General features: G+C 48.0%; 1 protein-coding gene across 2 annotated transcripts in view; it reads right to left on the bottom strand.

Annotated features, from left to right (window-relative positions):
- SFXN5 (sideroflexin 5) overlaps positions 1-19,538 on the bottom strand; it is a 1,158,373-nt gene that overhangs the window by 732,038 nt on the left and 406,797 nt on the right. For both annotated transcript variants that reach the window (XR_013606958.1, XM_078674489.1), the window contains exon 5: positions 7,524-7,578. Coding sequence is in view for 1 of the 2 variants with exons in the window: in XM_078674489.1 (XP_078530615.1) it covers positions 7,524-7,578 (55 nt within the window). In the remaining variant the exon portion in view is untranslated. The remainder of the gene's footprint in view (positions 1-7,523; positions 7,579-19,538) is intronic.

The raw sequence follows: 19,538 nt of genomic DNA, 5'->3' as shown, positions 1-19,538 counted from the left end.
GCATGTAGGTGAGAGTGGTTGGTTGTTGAATCGTGGTCTGTGCTGCATGTAGGTGAGAGTGGTTGGTTGTTGAACGGTGGTCTGTACTGCAGGTAGGCGAGAGTGGTCGGTTGTTGAACGGTGGTCCGTGCTGCATGTAGGTGAGAGTGGTTGGTTGTTGAATGGTGGTCTGTGCTGCATGTAGGTGAGAGTGGTTGGTTGTTGAATGGTGGTCTGTGCTGCAGGTAGGCGAGAGTGGTCGGTTGTTGAACGGTGGTCCGTGCTGCATGTAGGTGAGAGTGGTTGGTTGTTGAATGGTGGTCTGTGCTGCAGGTAGGCGAGAGTGGTCGGTTGTTGAACGGTGGTCTGTGCTGCAGGTAGGCGAGAGTGGTTGGTTGTTGAATGGTGGTCTGTGCTGCAGGTAGGCGAGAGTGGTTGGTTGTTGAATGGTGGTCTGTGCTGCAGGTAGGCGAGAGTGGTCGGTTGTTGAACGGTGGTCTGTGCTGCATGTAGGTGAGAGTGGTTGGTTGTTGAATGGTGGTCTGTGCTGCAGGTAGGCGAGAGTGGTCGGTTGTTGAACGGTGGTCTGTGCTGCATGTAGGTGAGAGTGGTTGGTTGTTGAATGGTGGTCTGTGCTGCAGGTAGGCGAGAGTGGTCGGTTGTTGAACGGTGGTCTGTGCTGCAGGTAGGCGAGAGTGGTCGGTTGTTGAACGGTGGTCCGTGCTGCATGTAGGTGAGAGTGGTTGGTTGTTGAATGGTGGTCTGTGCTGCATGTAGGTGAGAGTGGTTGGTTGTTGAATGGTGGTCTGTGCTGCAGGTAGGCGAGAGTGGTCGGTTGTTGAACGGTGGTCCGTGCTGCATGTAGGTGAGAGTGGTTGGTTGTTGAACGGTGGTCTGTGCTGCATGTAGGTGAGAGTGGTTGGTTGTTGAATGGTGGTCTGTGCTGCAGGTAGGCGAGAGTGGTCGGTTGTTGAACGGTGGTCTGTGCTGCAGGTAGGCGAGAGTGGTCGGTTGTTGAACGGTGGTCTGTGCTGCAGGTAGGCGAGAGTGGTCGGTTGTTGAATGGTGGTCTGTGCTGCAGGTAGGCGAGAGTGGTTGGTTGTTGAATGGTGGTCTGTGCTGCAGGTAGGCGAGAGTGGTCGGTTGTTGAACGGTGGTCTGTGCTGCAGGTAGGCGAGAGTGGTCGGTTGTTGAACGGTGGTCTGTGCTGCAGGTAGGCGAGAGTGGTCGGTTGTTGAACGGTGGTCTGTGCTGCAGGTAGGCGAGAGTGGTCGGTTGTTGAACGGTGGTCTGTGCTGCAGGTAGGCGAGAGTGGTCGGTTGTTGAACGGTGGTCTGTGCTGCAGTTAGATAAGGCCTACATCATAGATTGCTCTTTTAGGGTAAGAGCAATCTATGATTGATGATCCTTCTTCACCAGACAAAGAAAGCAAGGACTGCTCATGGGGTTCACCTGGCAATAGCTACTAGGCACAGGAAACATACCAGATGGATGGAAGATAGAATCAAAAAATACAGGCTTAAGAAGATGCATCACTTTTCTAAAGTTAACCCCTACCACCTCCCACTGAGGTGCCCGATGACAGAACCTGGGACCATCCTCACACTCAAAATGCTCGCCCTGTGTGCTGCGGGGCTGATGCAGGGTCATCCTATCTCATGGTGCGCCCCTGGGACCATCCTCACCATGTGTGCTGCGGGGACTGATGCAAGCTCATCCCCCTGGAAACTATCTCATGGTGCGCACCTGGGAACATCCTCCTCCTGTGTACTTCCGGGACTGATGCAGGGTCATCCTCCTGCATCCTATCTTATAGTGCGCACCTAGAACTATCCTCCCCCTGTGCTTACGGGACTGATGCTGTCGTGTAGTTCCTATAGTACCCATGCAGGACCTGCGCGTTTGGATAACTAACTGTGGGATTGTTGGCAGACTGGTTCCGTACACCCCCACAGTGAAATGTTAGCCTATTTGCATTTAGCCTGCTCACAGTGCCACTAGTGTCTCCTCTTATCAGGGAGAGATTCGTTTCTGACAACCCTAGAGCATGACAACCCTGATCCCTCAAGATCGTGGAAACAATGTACTACTTTTCGCTCAGTCACTCGTGCTCTTTTTAGTTTATCTCAGAGATACACAGAATGAACAGTCTGGGCGTTTCAATAAGGGTTTATTGAACAGTTGTTATTCTCGTGTTAAATATATGAGCTGCAACAACCATTAGACAGTAGCAGAGATATATCACTAGCAGTACAGTGAATATGAAAGGATAGTACAGTTCTCCCATCTTGCAATAAGCATGAATAAATACATGAATTTAAAATGCATGATAAAAGTGTGAGTACTCCTACGATGCCTATCTAGATGTACCTAAGTGTGCCCAGCATATGAGTAGGTGTGAAGCCAAGAATCCCTCTAGGATTCAGTCGAACTGGAACCCCATTACCTGAAGTATGAGAATGTAGAAGCACATCCTGGTCTCGAGTTGGACACCTCGCGAGGGATGTTCAGACCACTTTCAGCTGGAGCGAATGCATGCTGGAGCCTCAGCGTCTCTGGTCAGTGTGTCGGCTGGAAGCCTCAGTTTCCTCTCGCTAACACCAGCAAGTGGTGCTATATTCATACAGAAAGTATCTGGGGCTCCTTTGTCCCCTTGTTGCTTGTATTAGCCATTGTTGGATTTGAGGATGAAGTATGGGATGAACCATGTACATAGATATGGGGAGGAAGGTACTGTAGCCCTAGCCTGGTTTCTAGGAACTCTTATGAATATTGATTCATACTGTGTGAGTCTACTGATGGAGTAATTGGACTCTATTGTTTAGGAGAAACCCTCCTTCTGCACCCAGGACTAGAACTAGGTAAAATGTTCAATTCTAAAAAGGCTCGTTACAGTGTAGGGGAGGTAATGTAGGTGAAGGGGTATGATGTAACCCCAGTCTATTTTAGAGTACCTATCTGAAACATAACAATAGGGTCATCCTCCTGCATCCTATCTCATGGTGCGCGCCTAGAACCATCCTCCCCCGTGTGCTTTATGGACTGATGCAAGGTCATCCTCCTGCATCCTATCTCATGGTGCGCGCCTAGAACCATCCTCCCCCGTGTGCTTCTGGGGCTGATGCAGAGTCACTCCTGCATCCTATCTCATGGTGCACGCCTAGAACCATCCTCGCCTGTGTGCTTTATGGACTGATGCAGAGTCACTCCTGCATCCTATCTCATGGTGCACGCCTAGAACCATCCTCCCCCTGTGTGCTTTATGGACTGATGCAGGGTCATCCTCCTGCATCCTATCTCATGGTGCGCGCCTATAACCAGCCTCCCCCGTGTGCTTCTGGGGCTGATGCAGAGTCACTCCTGCATCCTATCTCATGGTGCGCGCCTAGAACCATCCTCGCCTGTGTGCTTTATGGACTGATGCAGAGTCACTCCTGCATCCTATCTCATGGTGCGCGCCTAGAACCATCCTCGCCTGTGTGCTTTATGGACTGATGCAGGGTCATCCTCCTGCATCCTATCTCATGGTGCGCGCCTATAACCAGCCTCCCCCGTGTGCTTCTGGGGCTGATGCAGAGTCACTCCTGCATCCTATCTCATGGTGCGCGCCTAGAACCATCCTCGCCTGTGTGCTTTATGGACTGATGCAGAGTCACTCCTGCATCCTATCTCATGGTGCACCCCTAGGACCATCCTCGCCTGTGTGCTTTATGGACTGATGCAGAGTCACTCCTGCATCCTATCTCATGGTGCACCCCTAGAACCATCCTCGCCTGTGTGCTTTATGGACTGATGCAGAGTCACTCCTGCATCCTATCTCATGGTGCGCGCCTAGAACCATCCTCGCCTGTGTGCTTTATGGACTGATGCAGAGTCACTCCTGCATCCTATCTCATGGTGCGCGCCTAGAACCATCCTCCCCCTGTGTGCTTTATGGACTGATGCAGGGTCATCTTCCTGCATCCCACCTCATTGTGCGCGGCTATAACCCCCCCCTCGCCTATGTGGTTCAGGGAGTGATGCAGGGTTATCCTCTGGCATCCTATCTCATGATGAGTGCTTAGGACCATCCTCAGCCTGTGTGCTTCCTGGACTGACACAGGGTCATACTCCTGCTTCCCATATCATGGTGCGCACCTGGGACCATCCTCCCCCTGTGTGCTTCCAGGACTGACGCAGGGTCACCCCCCTGCATCCGATCTCATGGTGCGCGCTTAGAACCATCCTCCCATGTGTGCATCCTCCCATGTGTGCTTCGGACACTAATGCAAGGTCATCATCCTGCATCACATCTCATTGTGCTCCACTTGGTCCATCCTCGCCCTGTGTGTTTTATGGACTGATGCAAGCTCATACTCCTGCAACTTATCTCATGGTGCGCCCTTAAGACCTCCCTCCCCCTGTGTGCTGTATGGACTGATGTAGGGTCATCCCCCTGCATCCTATCCTATGATGCGTGCCCAGGACCATCCTCCCCCTGTGTGCTTCCAGGACTGACGCAGGGTCACCCCCCTGCATCCTATCTCATGGTGCGCGGCTATAACCCCCCCGCCCCTATGTGGTTCAGGGAGTGATGCAGGGTTATCCTCTGGCATCCTATCTCATGATGGGTGCATAGGACCATCCTCCCCCTGTGTGCTTCCTGGACTGACACAGGGTCATGCTCCTGCTTCCTATATCATGGTGCGCACCTGGGACCATCCTCCCCCTGTGTGCTTCCAGGACTGACGCAGGGTCACCCCCCTGCATCCTATCTCATGGTGCACCTCTAGGACCATCCTCCCCCTGTGTGCTTCCAGGACTGACGCAGGGTCACCCCCCTGCATCCTATCTCATGGTGCACCTCTAGGACCATCCTCCCCCGGTGTGCTTCCAGGACTGACGCAGGGTCACCCCCCTGCATCCTATCTCATGGTGCACCCCAAAGACCATCCTTACCCTGTGTGCTTCAGGGAGTGACCAAAAACGATAAAAATCCACAGTTATCAAAATACGCTTTAAAAACAGTTCCTTGATGTCGATAGCTCCATCAGGGGCTATCACGGATTCGTGAGCAAACAAATGTAAACAGTTCTGGCTGACCGCTGCATCGCGGGCCAGCTGAGTTGTCGGGAAGACCCACAAACAGTACCTTTTAGAATTGCAGGGCGTCGGCGACCTCTTGTTGAGCTTCTGAAAACATGGCGTCCGCAGGCGTCGGTTCCGGAGGTCGGTGCAGGAGTTGTCAGGGCCCTCGAAGTCAGATGCGTTGCAGGTCGATCTCCTCTGCTCGTATCAGGATCGCTGGCATCGGCAGGTGTCGAGTGCTGCGGTGCGAAGTGCAGCGGTGCGGCGCCCTCAGGTCAAGGTGCGAGCAGCGGCTCTGTGGCGGCATCAGCAGGCGGCGTTGGTGAGACCAGGGTCGTGGTGCGGCAGTTCCCTCTGCGGTACCTTCAGGACATGGAGTCGGCAGTGGCGTCGTAGACGTCGTCGGGTTGCTTTTCTTCTGGTGCAGCACAAAAAACACAGTCCCCAGTGCTTAGGGCAGAAGAGCTTGAAGTCTTTGCTGTTCCTGGGACATCTTGAACAGGGGCAAGCTCTACTTCAAGCCCTTGGAGAAACTCACAAAAGTAGATTGCAGAAAGTTCAGTCCAGTCCTTTCACTGCCCAAGACAGAAGCAGCCACTGCAGGCCAACACAGCAAAGTGGTAGTTCCTCCTCACAGTTTCTCCAGCTCTTCTTCTTGGCAGTCTTCTTGATCCAAAAGAGTTCTAAAGTTCAGGGATCTGGGACCCAATATTTATATCCCAAAATCATTTGATCTCTTAGGCAGAGAGTGTCTGTGCCCAGCCAGAACCAGTTCTGCCTTCTCTGGTGTGAATTCCTGGCAGGAGGTGGAGACCGCATTGTCAGAGGCAGACCAGCACCTTTGAGGTGCAAGGAAATCTCCTCTCCCTTCCTCCATTGCAGCCCAGGTCTATTCAGCCCTTTCCTGACCATACCTAGACTATCTGGAGGCACTCCTGCTCCCCAGCCTTCTGTCATCCAAAACCCAGACAGGCAATCAACATTCCAGCAGAGGCACACGGGATGACTGAGACAGAAAATACCTACTTTCTAAAAGTGGTATTTTCAAACGCAAAATGTAAAAATCACCTTCACTAAAAGATGCATCTTTAGATTCTGAGTTCAGGCATACTAAACTTTATTTTCCTACCTAGTAGGGCCCGTTAGGTTTATAAGATGTTATAAACAAATTTCCTATTCTGTCCTATGGGGAACAGTTAGCCTTGAAATAGTGAAAAACGAAATGGGCTGTAATTCACTATCAGGAGAAGCCACACACACCTGGGCACGTCCCACCTTTCACATACACTGCACCCTGCACCCATGGGTACCTTGGGCCTTCCTTAGGGGTGCATGACATGTAAGAAAAGGGAAGGTTAGGGACTGGCAAGTGTGTGCACTGGCCAAGTCGACATGGCAGTTACAAACTGCGCACAGACTCTGCAATGGCAGATCTGAGTTACCTTTTTAGGGCTACTCACGTGGGTGGCACAATAAGTGCTGCATGCCCACTAGTAGCATTTGATTTACAGGTCCTGGCACACTCAGTGCACTTTACTAGGAACTAAAAAGTAAATCAAATATCCAATCATGGAAACCCCAATGCACAATTTACACAGGATCATATGCAATTCAGCACTGATTAGCAGTTGTAACGTACCCTAAAACCAACACAACAGATCAGGAAAAAATAGGAGGAAAAAGCAAAAGGTTTGGGGATAACCCTGCAAAAAGGGCCATTTCCAACACAGGGACTGATATAGGATCATTCTTCTGCTTCCTATCTCATGGGCGGGCCTAGAACCATCCTCATCCTGTGTTTTTTTTGGACTGATATAGGATCATCTTCCTGCATCCTATCTCATGGTTCGCGCCTAGGACCATCCTCATCCTGTGTTCTTATGGAACTTATGCAAAGGATCCGATGATTTTGTTTAACCTTATGTAGAGACGATAGTGTGTCCAGGGCCGGAGACGTTGACAAGGGGTATCCTCAGATGATAGGGAAATATACAACCATTATTGAATTTAAGGTTTACAACATTCAAAATTTAAAATGATCAAAAACAATAATATTTAAATACTAAAAACAAGCTCTAGGGAAATATAGGAGCAGGAAATCCTTAACACACATTTTTGTTCAGCTTGTCACCATTGCTCCTTTTTTTCTAGGAACCACCACCTTATTGCCGCCCTCACCCAAGCCCCTCCCCCCCATGTACCTGGTGCAGGACAAGTCTGGTGCATTACTCTCTCCAAAAATGTATGTTTTTACTTTTCTTGGAAATTCTATTGTAGAGGACTAGGCTAAAGGGAGGAAATGTTCTCATAATGCCTCAGAAACACACAGAAATACACAGCCAGGGATCCGCACTGTGAGACACACTGCAACAAAGCGGTGATTCTAAACCCTCCATAGATTCAACTTGCATTCTATATCACCAGTGGTGCACTGAAGCCACATTGACTGAGGTTCGGCTCGTTCATTGGTTCCATACCTGACATCCGGAATGGCATGAAGATCTTGTCCTCTGTGTCTGGGTGCAGGATGGCCTAGAAGAACACAACAAGCAGCTTTGAGAGCCTGTCATAGTCAATGAACATTATTAAGCAAAGGCATGCAGTCTTTTCAAACACAATATCTGTTTATCTATCCTGGCTGGCCAGAGTGCAGTAGCCTAGCTGTAAGGGGCTGCACATTGGAAGTGGACAGGTGGGCATACTGTGCTGGGCCATGCACGCGGTGCCAAGAGTCTGCAGGGAATAGCGACTCAAGACCCCAAAACAGTGGTGCCGTCTCTCGTTCTCTCCAGACTAGACTGTGGAATGGGCCTTCTGTTCAGCGATCCCAAAGTTCACCTAGGACCACTGAGAGCAACACTACATGCGGAGACGTTTTAAGGCATGGGCAAAGTGGGCTGTATCCCGGGCCCCCAGCCTATCAGGGCGGCCCTTGACAGAGCCAGCTCTGCTCTGCATCAGTCTTTCCCTCATGACCTTGAATCATTCTTAAAGGAATTTTTTTTAATACCTCTTTCCTTTAATTTATTTTAATGTGGGTGATGTGTGGGTCTTTTACAGAGAGTTTGCAGAGAAATGTGTTTACATTTAATGCAACATTCATTTAAAAAAGTTCTTTTAGATCATAACAGGACCTCGCATATGAAAAATGGGAGGATGTAGCGGGTTATTTGAAGTACTTTTAGTGAACTGCAGCCGTTACAATATTAAAAACCACACATCACTATCCTTGAATATTAGATGTAAACACATTTAGAAAAGTGTGCCTTTGCACTGTCAGTGACCTGGCCAAAGAGGGAATGAAAGAGCTGAAATTAGATCATAAATTCAAAATTGTTCCCAACAGGGGCCCCAAAGACGTTTGAAATGAAATGAAATACCAGTATTTGTAGAGCGCACAGCTACCTACGAAGTGGTGTCCCGGCGCTGGGGGCCGTCGGGAAGATTAAACGAGCTATTGCCCAGAGTCACATGGTGCTGGGCTAACCTACCGCCGGCACCGGGGATCAAACCGTGAACCCTGTAGTCCGGAGTCAGGCACCCTGGCCGCTGCGCTACACCTCTTCCACAGGCCCAGGCGCCCCGTAAATTTTTAAGATGTTCCTGACTACATGCAGCAGCACACTTCGTTTTAGGTCTCAGGAAATGTGACCACATTTCTCCTGCCCTGGTAACTCTCCAGTGGCTCCCCATTGAACTGTGGGCCCAATTGAAAACCGCCCGCGTTACCCACAGAGCACTGCACTTCTCTTCACCCTCCTATCTAAGCGAGAAAATGAAAATCACAGGAGCTAATAGTGGTTCCAGAGATATCCAAACCCTGCTTCTGGAACCCCCCCCCCCCCACCTTCAGTCGAGAACGGTACATGTGCAGTCATTCTCCTGTAGTGCCACACAAATCTGGAACTCCTTACCTCCCTCCCCGGCCTAACCACCTGCCTCGTCACCTTAAAAAAGGACCTCAAACTCCTCCTGTTTGACAGACACCTTGGTTAATCACCGTCGACCATACTTAAGTTCACTCTCCAACAGGATACGAGCTACCTTCGGTATGTGACCCCACCATCTAAATCGATGCTTGAACGGTGTATGACAATCTGCTGCAATTGTTCTGGTCGCATCTACCGGTTAAAATGTCTGAATGTAATTATTGTAACTGTAACTGACTGTACACTTGTATCCTGCTACAGTTGTAAAGCGCTATGATGCCTTCAGGCCATGTCTGTGCTATATAAAATTGCTAAAATAAAATAAAAAATAAAAGAGCACAGCTGGATCAGACAGGAATTGGTTGTAAGAGTTGACTTGGAGGAGGGTTGCCGTAGGAAATGACATAAGAGTTTGTCAGTTTCTTATGTGAGGAGGTAAGAATAGGATCGGTTGAGAATGGATGTCAGCTTGTTCTACAACTTGCGAGCATGACCTGAAAAGGCTTCATGAGACCTCTACAGGTCAAGAATTGCTCGAGGTTGACTTTGCATGTGGTGGAGGACAAAGAAAAACATATTAGAAGCCAACTTAGGATGAGAGATGGCATGAGCTAAGTGGAGTATAAATGGATGGGAGGCAGGAGTTGGTCTTGATAGGAGTATTGGAGGTGAAAGCATTGAAGGTGCAGCAGAGTGTCCGTCTAGTGGTGAGTACAAGAGAAGGAGCACACGTGGAAATGAGGCCATGGGTAGACATCGGGTTGATCCAGCGCCCCTATAGAAAATCTGTCTCAACAACGCTACCCAACACCATGATACTCACCATTAATCACAAATCTCTCACAAGGCCCATAAACTAACGAGACAAATTTTGGGCAACTGAATCATGTGACCTAATTAATCAGAACTATTTATAAAACTATTTACACATTTATATACATCTGCAGTTTATCATTTCTAACCATGGTTTTTAACCCCTTCCGTGCGGCCGCGATTCCCCCCGTGTGCGGCAGCCGCACGAACAGGGCGGGACCGTGATGAACCCCAGCCGTCATCAGCACACGAGCACCGTGGAGCGTGACGGCTGGGGTTCGTCACCAGCATGGAAGGGGTTAATCAATAATGATTTAATTAAGTCACTTAAGGTAAATGGATCAACTGATGGTAACTAGACCATGAATAAACAAGACCAGCTTGTCGTTTCAAAATCAAATTTTATTTACTTTATTATTCAAAGAAAGAGCATTTTCAAATAAGAATCTTTATTTATTAGCAAATTAGCAGCATTTTATTAAGGAAGGGACTTATTAGACTGACATTTAAAGCAAATCATTCAGCATGAACTAAAGTAAATAACAGTTTCCATTCCCTAAATCTATTTCCCTGTCTAAAACTCGCTCCACCTAAAAAGAATAGTCATTAAAGACTGCTGTCCTTACGTGCACCAAAGTCCAACAGCACGTCACGCCCTTCAGGAATCGGAAAGCGAGAAGCGCCCTCCTGCCCATGAGGCTAGGTTTTATACCTTTCTAATTAGCTAATCTCCACTAAAAAATAAAATTTTCTTTGCCATACAGTGTCCTTATTGGCTGACTGATGTCAGTCCATTACGTGTCATCATGTCTTCATACCAAAATCGAGCCTTTTTCTTTGACTCTATTGTCCAAATTAATACACGACTTTTGGCTTCCTCAGAAATGCAACATTTGTTGAGTAACAGTCCGTTACTTCCTTAGCTTGGCAAACTTGCCGCTTCCTGTCCTTGGATTTATCTCTCAAAAAGCACGTTCAGCATAGTTCATTTTGTCTGTATTTCTTTGACAACTGTCGATGTGGTAAAAGTTTCCACTTCGAATACGTGCAGGGCTCCACTCTGGACAGGATTCTAAACACCATCTTTAAAACGCTAGGCCTTAAGCCTCTCCCTTGGAAACTAGTATTCAAACAAACACAAGACATGAATTAATTAGAGTATTGAAACCCATTCTGTTACCCACCCCCTTTGCTAATTATTGACCCATTAATTATGTTACCTAGCTTTAGCACAAAAAAGCAGCATTAATATCTACCATCTTCAATTAGGCCGCAATATTCTCCACGAGCTTTCGCCACAGAAAAGACATAACATAAGCACATAAATAAGCACATGCCATTAGTTATACAGCCGCATTTAATACTGACAAAGACAATAGACAAGATTAGTTTATTATTTTTCAACGTACTTGCAAGTGCAACAAAGAGCACATAAATTAGTCCCTTGTGTCGTGTAATGCATTTTAAAACTAAGTTGATTAGTACTTTTCATCACAAACTTATTAATACGGTTACTTTATTATGGAAGTTTAACTTTGCGAGTTTGAACAACATTTTGTTCTGCACCTCGCTCCATCAGGGTCCTAGGGTAAATGGAAAGAGGCAGAGAAATACCTGATCAGAGAGAGCAGGGATGGAGAGCGCAATTTCCAGGAAAACGCCCAGAAAGCAATAGAAACCACAAGACTAAAGTCCCTTCTCACTTAAATATCCTGTCAAATCACATCCCGAATAGTGTACGTTCGAATGGGCACCTGTGAGACTGACGAATGCGTACGAGGGTGTGGTGAAGTAGGGTACTTCTTCCACATACTTTGGTCATGCCCACGGATCCAATCGTGCTGGACTCGTATAACACGTGTGATGGCACAGGTTGTGGGTGAGTGTCCCACTCGACCCAAGGTGGCTCATCCTGGGGGTGACTGGAGAAACGACGTGACCACAGTGGGCCAAGACCTGGCTGGCCCTTACGGGTGGGGTGACCAAGAGAAATATTGCCCGAGCATGGGGAGCAGAGACAGCCCCTACCCTTACATCCTGGTAAAGAGACCTGGACTGGTGTTGCGGGGCGCAGCGGGTCATCTACCGGAGCCGGGGCTGCCCTCCTAAAGGGGAAAGGATCTGGAGTGCATGGGCCTAATATAGAGAACTTTGATGCGAGCCCTGTGAACTGATATGTGTTAAATGTGGGAGACATGATGCTATGGTTGCGATGGGGGAGTGTGGGTGACTCATGGTGGGAATCGCCGACGGGATATATTTTCAGAACTGTGAACTTGTCTCGGCTATCTCTCCTAAAATGCCAATAGTAGATGGGTGTTGAACTGAAGCCTGTTTATGTTTAATAAAAAGACTTAAAACATTTAAAAAATATAGTGTGTCAAATCAAAGCTAACAAAGAACAACAAACTTCATTTCAAAATTCTCAAGCATTTTGAATATTCTCATCAGTTTGCAAAATGTAAAATGGCGCATGAATCAACCCAGATCTGTTACTGGGGGTGAGTGTCTGAAATGTTTCAGCGCTCCATCCATCCATCATTTCCTTGTGTTTACTTTGTTTGCCCTAAGTTAACAGGGTATGCCCAGACGTGGGTCCCTTGCTCACTTTGCCATTTGATTTTACCTACCCTGGCTTATGAGGGGTTGTTACCCCGAAACCAGTCCTAGGATGCTTGTTTCCGGTCCGGGAAGTTCTTGCTTGGCAGTTTGGGCTGGGCTGTTCCATGAGGCACAGGGTCGAGACTGATTTGCATACAGCTGGGCCTGAAGTGGGGTGGCGGAGTGAGCTAAAGAACAATAATAGATTCAACCCACATCGGTGACTATGGGTGAGTGTCTGAAATGTTTCAGTGCTCTGTCCTTCATCTCCTTGGGTTTGTGCATGTATCGCACTTCCGTCAAAATGGCGCAGTCCTAGTCAAGCTACCTAACATTCAAACATTAAAGATGACAAGGCGAGATTTGATGCTGCCTTTTGGTTTCTTTTGATCTCATCTTATCTTATGAGTGTGTGTGTCCTCCAAACAGATAAGCCAGGCATATCATTTGAATCCAGGTATAGGCATTGTAATTAATGAGAGAATAACGATTCGTGGCTCACGTGCTTCAAGGTAAAGAGGGGGAATGTTTTATTCATGGAGGATAGAAAAAATAACACGTAACTAATTAGCTGTAACAATGAATCTTTAAAGGAGCAATCACATAGTCAGTCACAGATATGGAATTATCCTCCGGCTTACTGAGATGCCAAGATAAAAAATCCAGCTAGTACCTTTTAATATATATTTGAATTGTTCCGCCATTGTGCCTTTTACGATTTAACAGTTTGCTTAGTAAGTCACACTTTCTTCTTTCTCTCAGTCACCAAGATTCACAGATTTAATCCAGCAGCACAGCTCTGCCTGCTCTTGAAATGTGGTGCTGAGGAAAATATAGGTGATGACTACTTCAAATTGCATGTTGATTGGCCGCTCTGTGAAAACTGCAGTCACAGCTCTTCAGTAGGTAAAAATAACACAAAGTTATACACTGATGCACAGGTGGCAGGCTGTTTCTGTATCAGAAACATGGCCAATTATTTGTTTAGTGAGTTTCCAATTATCCAAGTAGAGATTTCATTTCAATGAATGCCCCCTACTCTCCCCTGTCAGTGTCTTCATCTAGCAATGTCTCAGAAACAGGTAGACATGGAAGTTCTTAGAATCACGGGTATCAGAGCCGGGGTAGGAATACGGCTGTTTGCCACGCCGCCTTCTGTCGTGAGTAACGATGCGCTCTGCTAAAACGCTCCCATCATCACAGACCTGCATCTTATGGGGTCACAGAATGCCTGGTGAATCATCGGACCTGGTATGTACTTGCAAAGTGGTAACTATTACATCCCCTTACTATTAGCACCAGCACTGCGGTAGTGTTAGAGTTTAGATACTCTCTCTGAAACGATCAGTCCTGATGAATTGCCACGAGACCCGTTAGGGGCTATCACAGGCCAGAAACATGTCAACTTTCTACACCACACATTCCCTATAGGACCATTGCATCTGGTTAGGGATTCTTGTATTTAGTTAGGTTAGTGAACCCCAGGAATAACATTTAGGCAATAGGGTTTCCCTAAAACTATTTAAGATACCACCTTGCACTCACCACACTTCCTACTCCACACACCCACACCCACCTAACAGCTTCATCAAAAAGGGTGCTCGTCGGGCATTGCAGCACTGGCCCGACGAGGAGCCGGCCCAAATGATGAAGCATGACATCCTTCGGGTGTGTGAGGGCACTTTTCTCAGACCTGAACACTCACACTGCACTTAGGAACTGCACACCAACCAGATATACTTAGCTCTTAGAAGTTAACATCAACCTGGGACTGCTGAAGGAGAGGCCTATCATTAGTCAGCAATGCAAACTACAGTTTTCTCCCCAAAAGTTTTTTATTGTTTTATTTTACATTTTCAGAAAAAGAACATGACACAGTGCATTTCGACTGAACCACCGCTCCCACCACCACCCTCCGCGCCTGGACCCCGATCAGCACCGAAGACACCATCCGCACGATGAACTCCATCCAATCCGGATCTCCGACCGACCCCTGCCCTCACCACGTCTTCAACAAGGCCGACGCTGTCATCGCACCCCACCTGCGGGACATCATCAACACCTCCTTCGACACCGCTACCTTCCCGGAGAGCTGGAAGCACGCCGAACTCAGCGCTCTACTCAAGAAGCCATCAGCCGACCCCACCGACCTCAAGAACTACCGCCCCATCTCGCTGCTCCCGTTTCCTGCAAAAGTCATTGAGAAGACCGTCAACAAGCAGCTGGCCGCCTTCCTCGAGACGAATGGTTCCCTCGACCTCTCGCTGTCTGGCTTCCGGGCCAACCACAGCACCGAGACCGCCCTAATCGCAGCCACCAATGACATCCGAGCCCTGCTCGACAACGGAGAAACAGCGGCCCTCATCCTCCTAGATCTCTCCGCGGCCTTCGACACTGTCTGCCACCGCACCCTAGTGCAGCGCCTCAGCAGCACCGGACTCCAGGAGAAGGCACTGGAATGGATCACCTCGTTCCTCACCGGAAGGACACAGAGAGTCCGCCTCCCCCGTTCAGATCAGAAGCCACCGAAGTCATCTGCGGCGTCCCTCAAGGCTCCTCGCTCAGCCCAACCCTCTTCAACGTCTACATGAGCCCCCTCGCAGCCATCGCACGCCAACACAACCTCAACATCATCTCCTACGCCGACGACACCCAGCTGATCTTCTCCCTCACCAACGACCCCGCCACCGCCAGAACCAACCTACACGAAGGGATGACAGGCGTAGCCAAGTGGATGATGAACAGCCGCCTGAAACTGAACTCGGACAAGACGGAAGTCCTCATCCTGGGTTCCTCACCCTCCGCCTGGGACGACTCCTGGTGGCCCCCCGCCCTGGGCAGCGCACCCAAACCAACTGACCACGCACACAACCTGGGCTTCATCCTGGACTCCTCCCTCTCCATGACCAGACAAGTCAACGCCGTCTCCTCTTCGTGCTTCAACATCCTGCGCATGCTACGTAAGATCTTCCGGTGGATCCCCACCGAGACCAGGAAGACAGTCACCCAGGCCATCGTCACCAGCCGTCTGGACTACGGCAACTCCCTCTACGCCGGAACCACCGCCAAACTCCAGAAGAGACTCCAGCGGATTCAGAACGCCTCAGCACGACTCATCTTGGACATCCCCCGCCGCAGCCACATCGCCGGACACCTGAGGGGTCTGCACTGGCTCCCAGTCAACAAGAGAATCACCTTCCGCCTCCTCACCCACGCACACAAAGCCCTACACAACCAAGGCCCAGGATACCTTAACAGCCGCCTCAACTTCTACGCTCCCACACGCCAGCTCCGATGAACCGGCCACGCCCTCGCCGCCATCCCCCGCATCCGAAGAGCCACAACAGGAGGAAGGTCCTTCTCCTACCTGGCCGCCAAGACTTGGAACTCCCTCCTGACCCACCTCCGCCTGACCCAGGACCACCTTGCCTTCAGGAAGCAGCTCAAGACCTGGCTGTTCGAGCAGTAGCGGACCCCCCCCTCCCCTAGCGCCTTGAGAACCCCGGGTGAGTAGTGCGCTATATAAATGCTTTGATTGATTGATTGATTGATTGCATTTCCAAATGAAGCAGTGTGAGTTCCATAAAATGGAAAACGCGGCCTAAATGAGAACTGAAAAAGGGAGCAACCAGCTGAAGTCGATTTAAACCATCAAACACAATTCATAGACAAGATGACACAACAACTGTAGGCTCTTCCAGGGCCGGTGAGAGACAGAGAAAGAGATTGAGAGCGAGAGGAATAGGAGAGTTGGCTTGTACCCCAAGATAAAACCCTGAAAACATTGTACTACCAAGAAGGCAGTTTGCTGTTCCAGCCCTCATACTCTTCCACACGTTTGTTGTCAACGCCCTGCTTCATAGTCTCCCAGACTCCCTTAAGCAGATCCTACAAGCTGTAGCACACCTGAACAAGGAACTTAAGAAATCCCCTACACATTAATGGGAAACTGCTAACACGCTTGCCATCCCACACCACCTTCAAAACTAGCTGCATCATCGAGAAAGCCACAACGAATGGCAGTCCTGCCTAGCTCACCTCCTTCGTTGCTCTTGACACAACCGCAGCCAGAACAAAATCAAACTGGAGAAGAACAAACAGAAAAGAAACAAACAGGGCAACATGCCTTCTCCATTCATGCACCCAGGATCTGAAATGCCGTGTCCACATCCACGAATGCCACCCGAGCCGTGCTGCTGTTCAGGGAAAGAGTTGAAGATATCCGTCTTTAATGAACACTACATCAAAACACATTACAAGTCCACTCAGGTACTTCTCCAGTCACTTATAGGCTGTCCCTTTGCCTTTGACCCTATACAGCATTCAACTGCCATTCAGCTAGATTTACGCAATAAAAATAACATGAACCTAGAAACATACTTCAAATCACCAAAAACAATGCAGGACTAAACAAAAGAGGACTCCTCGAGGAAGTATACATCTCTAAAAAGGATTATTTTTAAAAATTACCAATTTCTCATTTTTGTAGTCCTCCAGAGCGTCTACATTTTAAGGTGTTATGCTAGGTCAGATAAAACGTACCCCTTTGATCGCCACCCCTTCAACAAACAAGGCGTCTGTTTACACCATGCTGGGATTCAGCAGAAACTCAAGTTACGAATGCAGTTTAGGGACATATTTGCGGAACAGGAGAGAATATAAGGGAAGGTTGAAGGAAGACAGAGGCAACCAGAGAGTCCTTAAAGAAGGTGTGACCTAGAAAGGTGGAAAGAGGGCCCTTGTGCAATAGCCGGCGGGGGGCCAGAGCGCCTAGGGCAGAGAAGTGGAGCAGCACAATTTAGGCTCCACCCTCATATGTCACAGAAATGCATTTATATACTCGCACTGGGCATTATATTTACTGTTTGTCTTAAACTAAATTAACGTGTGAAACATTTGAATGCATTAATGAAATGTAATCACTGAGAGACTAAAGATTTTATACACATATACACTAATGTTCAGTTGAAACATGTAAGCATGTGTTATTTTTTCACGTTTTTACTCTTACACTTCAAGTTATATTTGCATATGTAATCATGTAGTCTTTTGCGCCTGTTTTACATCTAATCTTCAAGTTGCACATGTGCCTGTACAACCATGTATTCAAAGTACATATTAACTGCTCACTAAAATGTGCCCAACTACAGGGCTCTGTTGAAATGCATTTGCCTTTGCCAACATATTTTTTCTTTCATTGCAGGTGAATTATCATGATTCTCGTTAATTAGAGAAAGGCTTATTGTTTGCATTAGACTGCTGATAGTGAAAGCTGGATGGAAAACTTGGCAGTGTACATGGAGAATTAATGGTCGAAAGAGGCCTTTTGTTCATCGTGTGCCAGGATGGAGAGATGTTCACCGTTGAGCACTGCAGTCCCAGTTCGATGCATTGGGAAACTGAATCGATGTTGTAGATGCTCTCGAGTAATAATTTGATTGGTTCCTGGCGGTGTGAAAGGAGATAAGGACGTTTCTGAATCTCCTGTTACTTTTAAATTGGTGTTTACACAGTTAGTCATGACAGATTCTCTCTAGACTTCGAGAGTTACAGACCTCTCTGCTAGTCTTATTCTTTTAAGTGTCGAGCTTTATGCTCAACACTTATTTCTTTTTTCCAAGACTTCTGCCGGGGCCTAATCATGCGGACACTTTCTATGATCCCGAATTAGAGACCCTTGGTAGATGACCCTATATTTGATTTATGTTTAGAAGGGAAGTTTCCTTATGGAACCCCGGTTTGCTTTAATCTGTTTCTCTATTGTTGTGGATATCACACCTCTGTATCTCGTTTTGTTGCGTCTTAATTTACTGAGATATTTCAGCTTATCCATTGTTTTGCTATACTTATTGTACTCACTGTTGATTTGCATATTCACTGGATTGATTGGTAATCCAAATAAAAGCCTTTAACTATATCTAGCAATTCCTGGTCCTCATTGTGGAGTCACAGGCATCACATTCTTGAAATGTATTGTTGATGTGTTCTCCCTTTCAGTGCTTCATGTCAACTAACAAAGGTATGTATGACCAAGGGGAACAAATCTTTAACGACTCGACTAAGAGATTATGTTGTAAGGCCCAGCGCCCTTTCGGAAGCATGGAACACATGTGGAGCTTAGAACACCATTTCAACCATAGAGCACACATTGCGAGTATCGACTTGGTTGAATTCCCACGAGGTACAGTGACCACAGTTAGTCAAGGTTTCTATACAAGATCATCACTCAAGGATGAGGGAGAAAACACGGGGGCAGAGGAGGAGGATGCACCTACTCATGTTTCACTGACCACCTTGGGTCATGTGGCTAGTTTGGTGCCCTGGGTGGCTTGTGACTATCTTCTCCATCTCACAGCAATCAACTGGCCCATCAAGACGCATCAGTGATCACCTGCAGCAAGAGGCCTCTTACTCTCCTCTTGTATAGCTCCCTCCAGGTTAAACATCTGCAGCTGACACGTTTCGGCAGTCCTTGTTCCCCAATGCCATCGGTCTTTGGATACATGGATGTGCCCTCCAGGTTCCAATAATAATTGAGAACCTCATTTGTTTCATCTCAATACTGCCTACATTCGGATGTGGTAACATGACGGTAGGGAAACATTTATCTTCTCATCATCTAGCATGATAAGATCCTAGACTTCTCGCTGTGCAACCAACCCTCCAGTTTGGCCAAGAATTAGGTATTCCTTTCTATTTTGCGTAGCAGTTCCCACTATCCATCATCCAGATCTCTCCCATATGTCTAAAATATGTATTTATTTGTTTTCTCATCGGGTATTCTCAATGTCAGCTTCATAACTCTTTCTACTGTAAGCGGGCGAAGGATCAGCCACTCAGGCAACCACTGTCACCCCTTTATCTAGGCTTCTCCCTCCAAAGTGATCAGTGGGGTTCAGGCAATATTCACTCGGCCAGTTCCCTTCCTTGGTTTCCATTCATCGCGTTGTATTGAACTGATATCTGCTGCTTTGGCTCGCCTCTGCCACCCCGATTTATCACAACTGCTTCCTCAACAGCCCTTGAGAGCAGCCTCTGAAAGTAATCCATTCCTTTATGCAGTGTGGTGGTCCTGTTCACTGCTTCGACACTCCAAGGCCCCACACCTTAACTCAAACAAACACTAAAGAGAACCTCTATTGTTCCCCA

The sequence above is a fragment of the Lissotriton helveticus genome, chromosome 2_1 (genome assembly GCF_964261635.1).
Source record: "Lissotriton helveticus chromosome 2_1, aLisHel1.1, whole genome shotgun sequence".
Taxonomy (NCBI): domain Eukaryota; kingdom Metazoa; phylum Chordata; class Amphibia; order Caudata; family Salamandridae; genus Lissotriton; species Lissotriton helveticus.
Note: the sequence above shows the minus strand (reverse complement) of the source record. Positions and strands in the feature narration are given on the sequence as shown.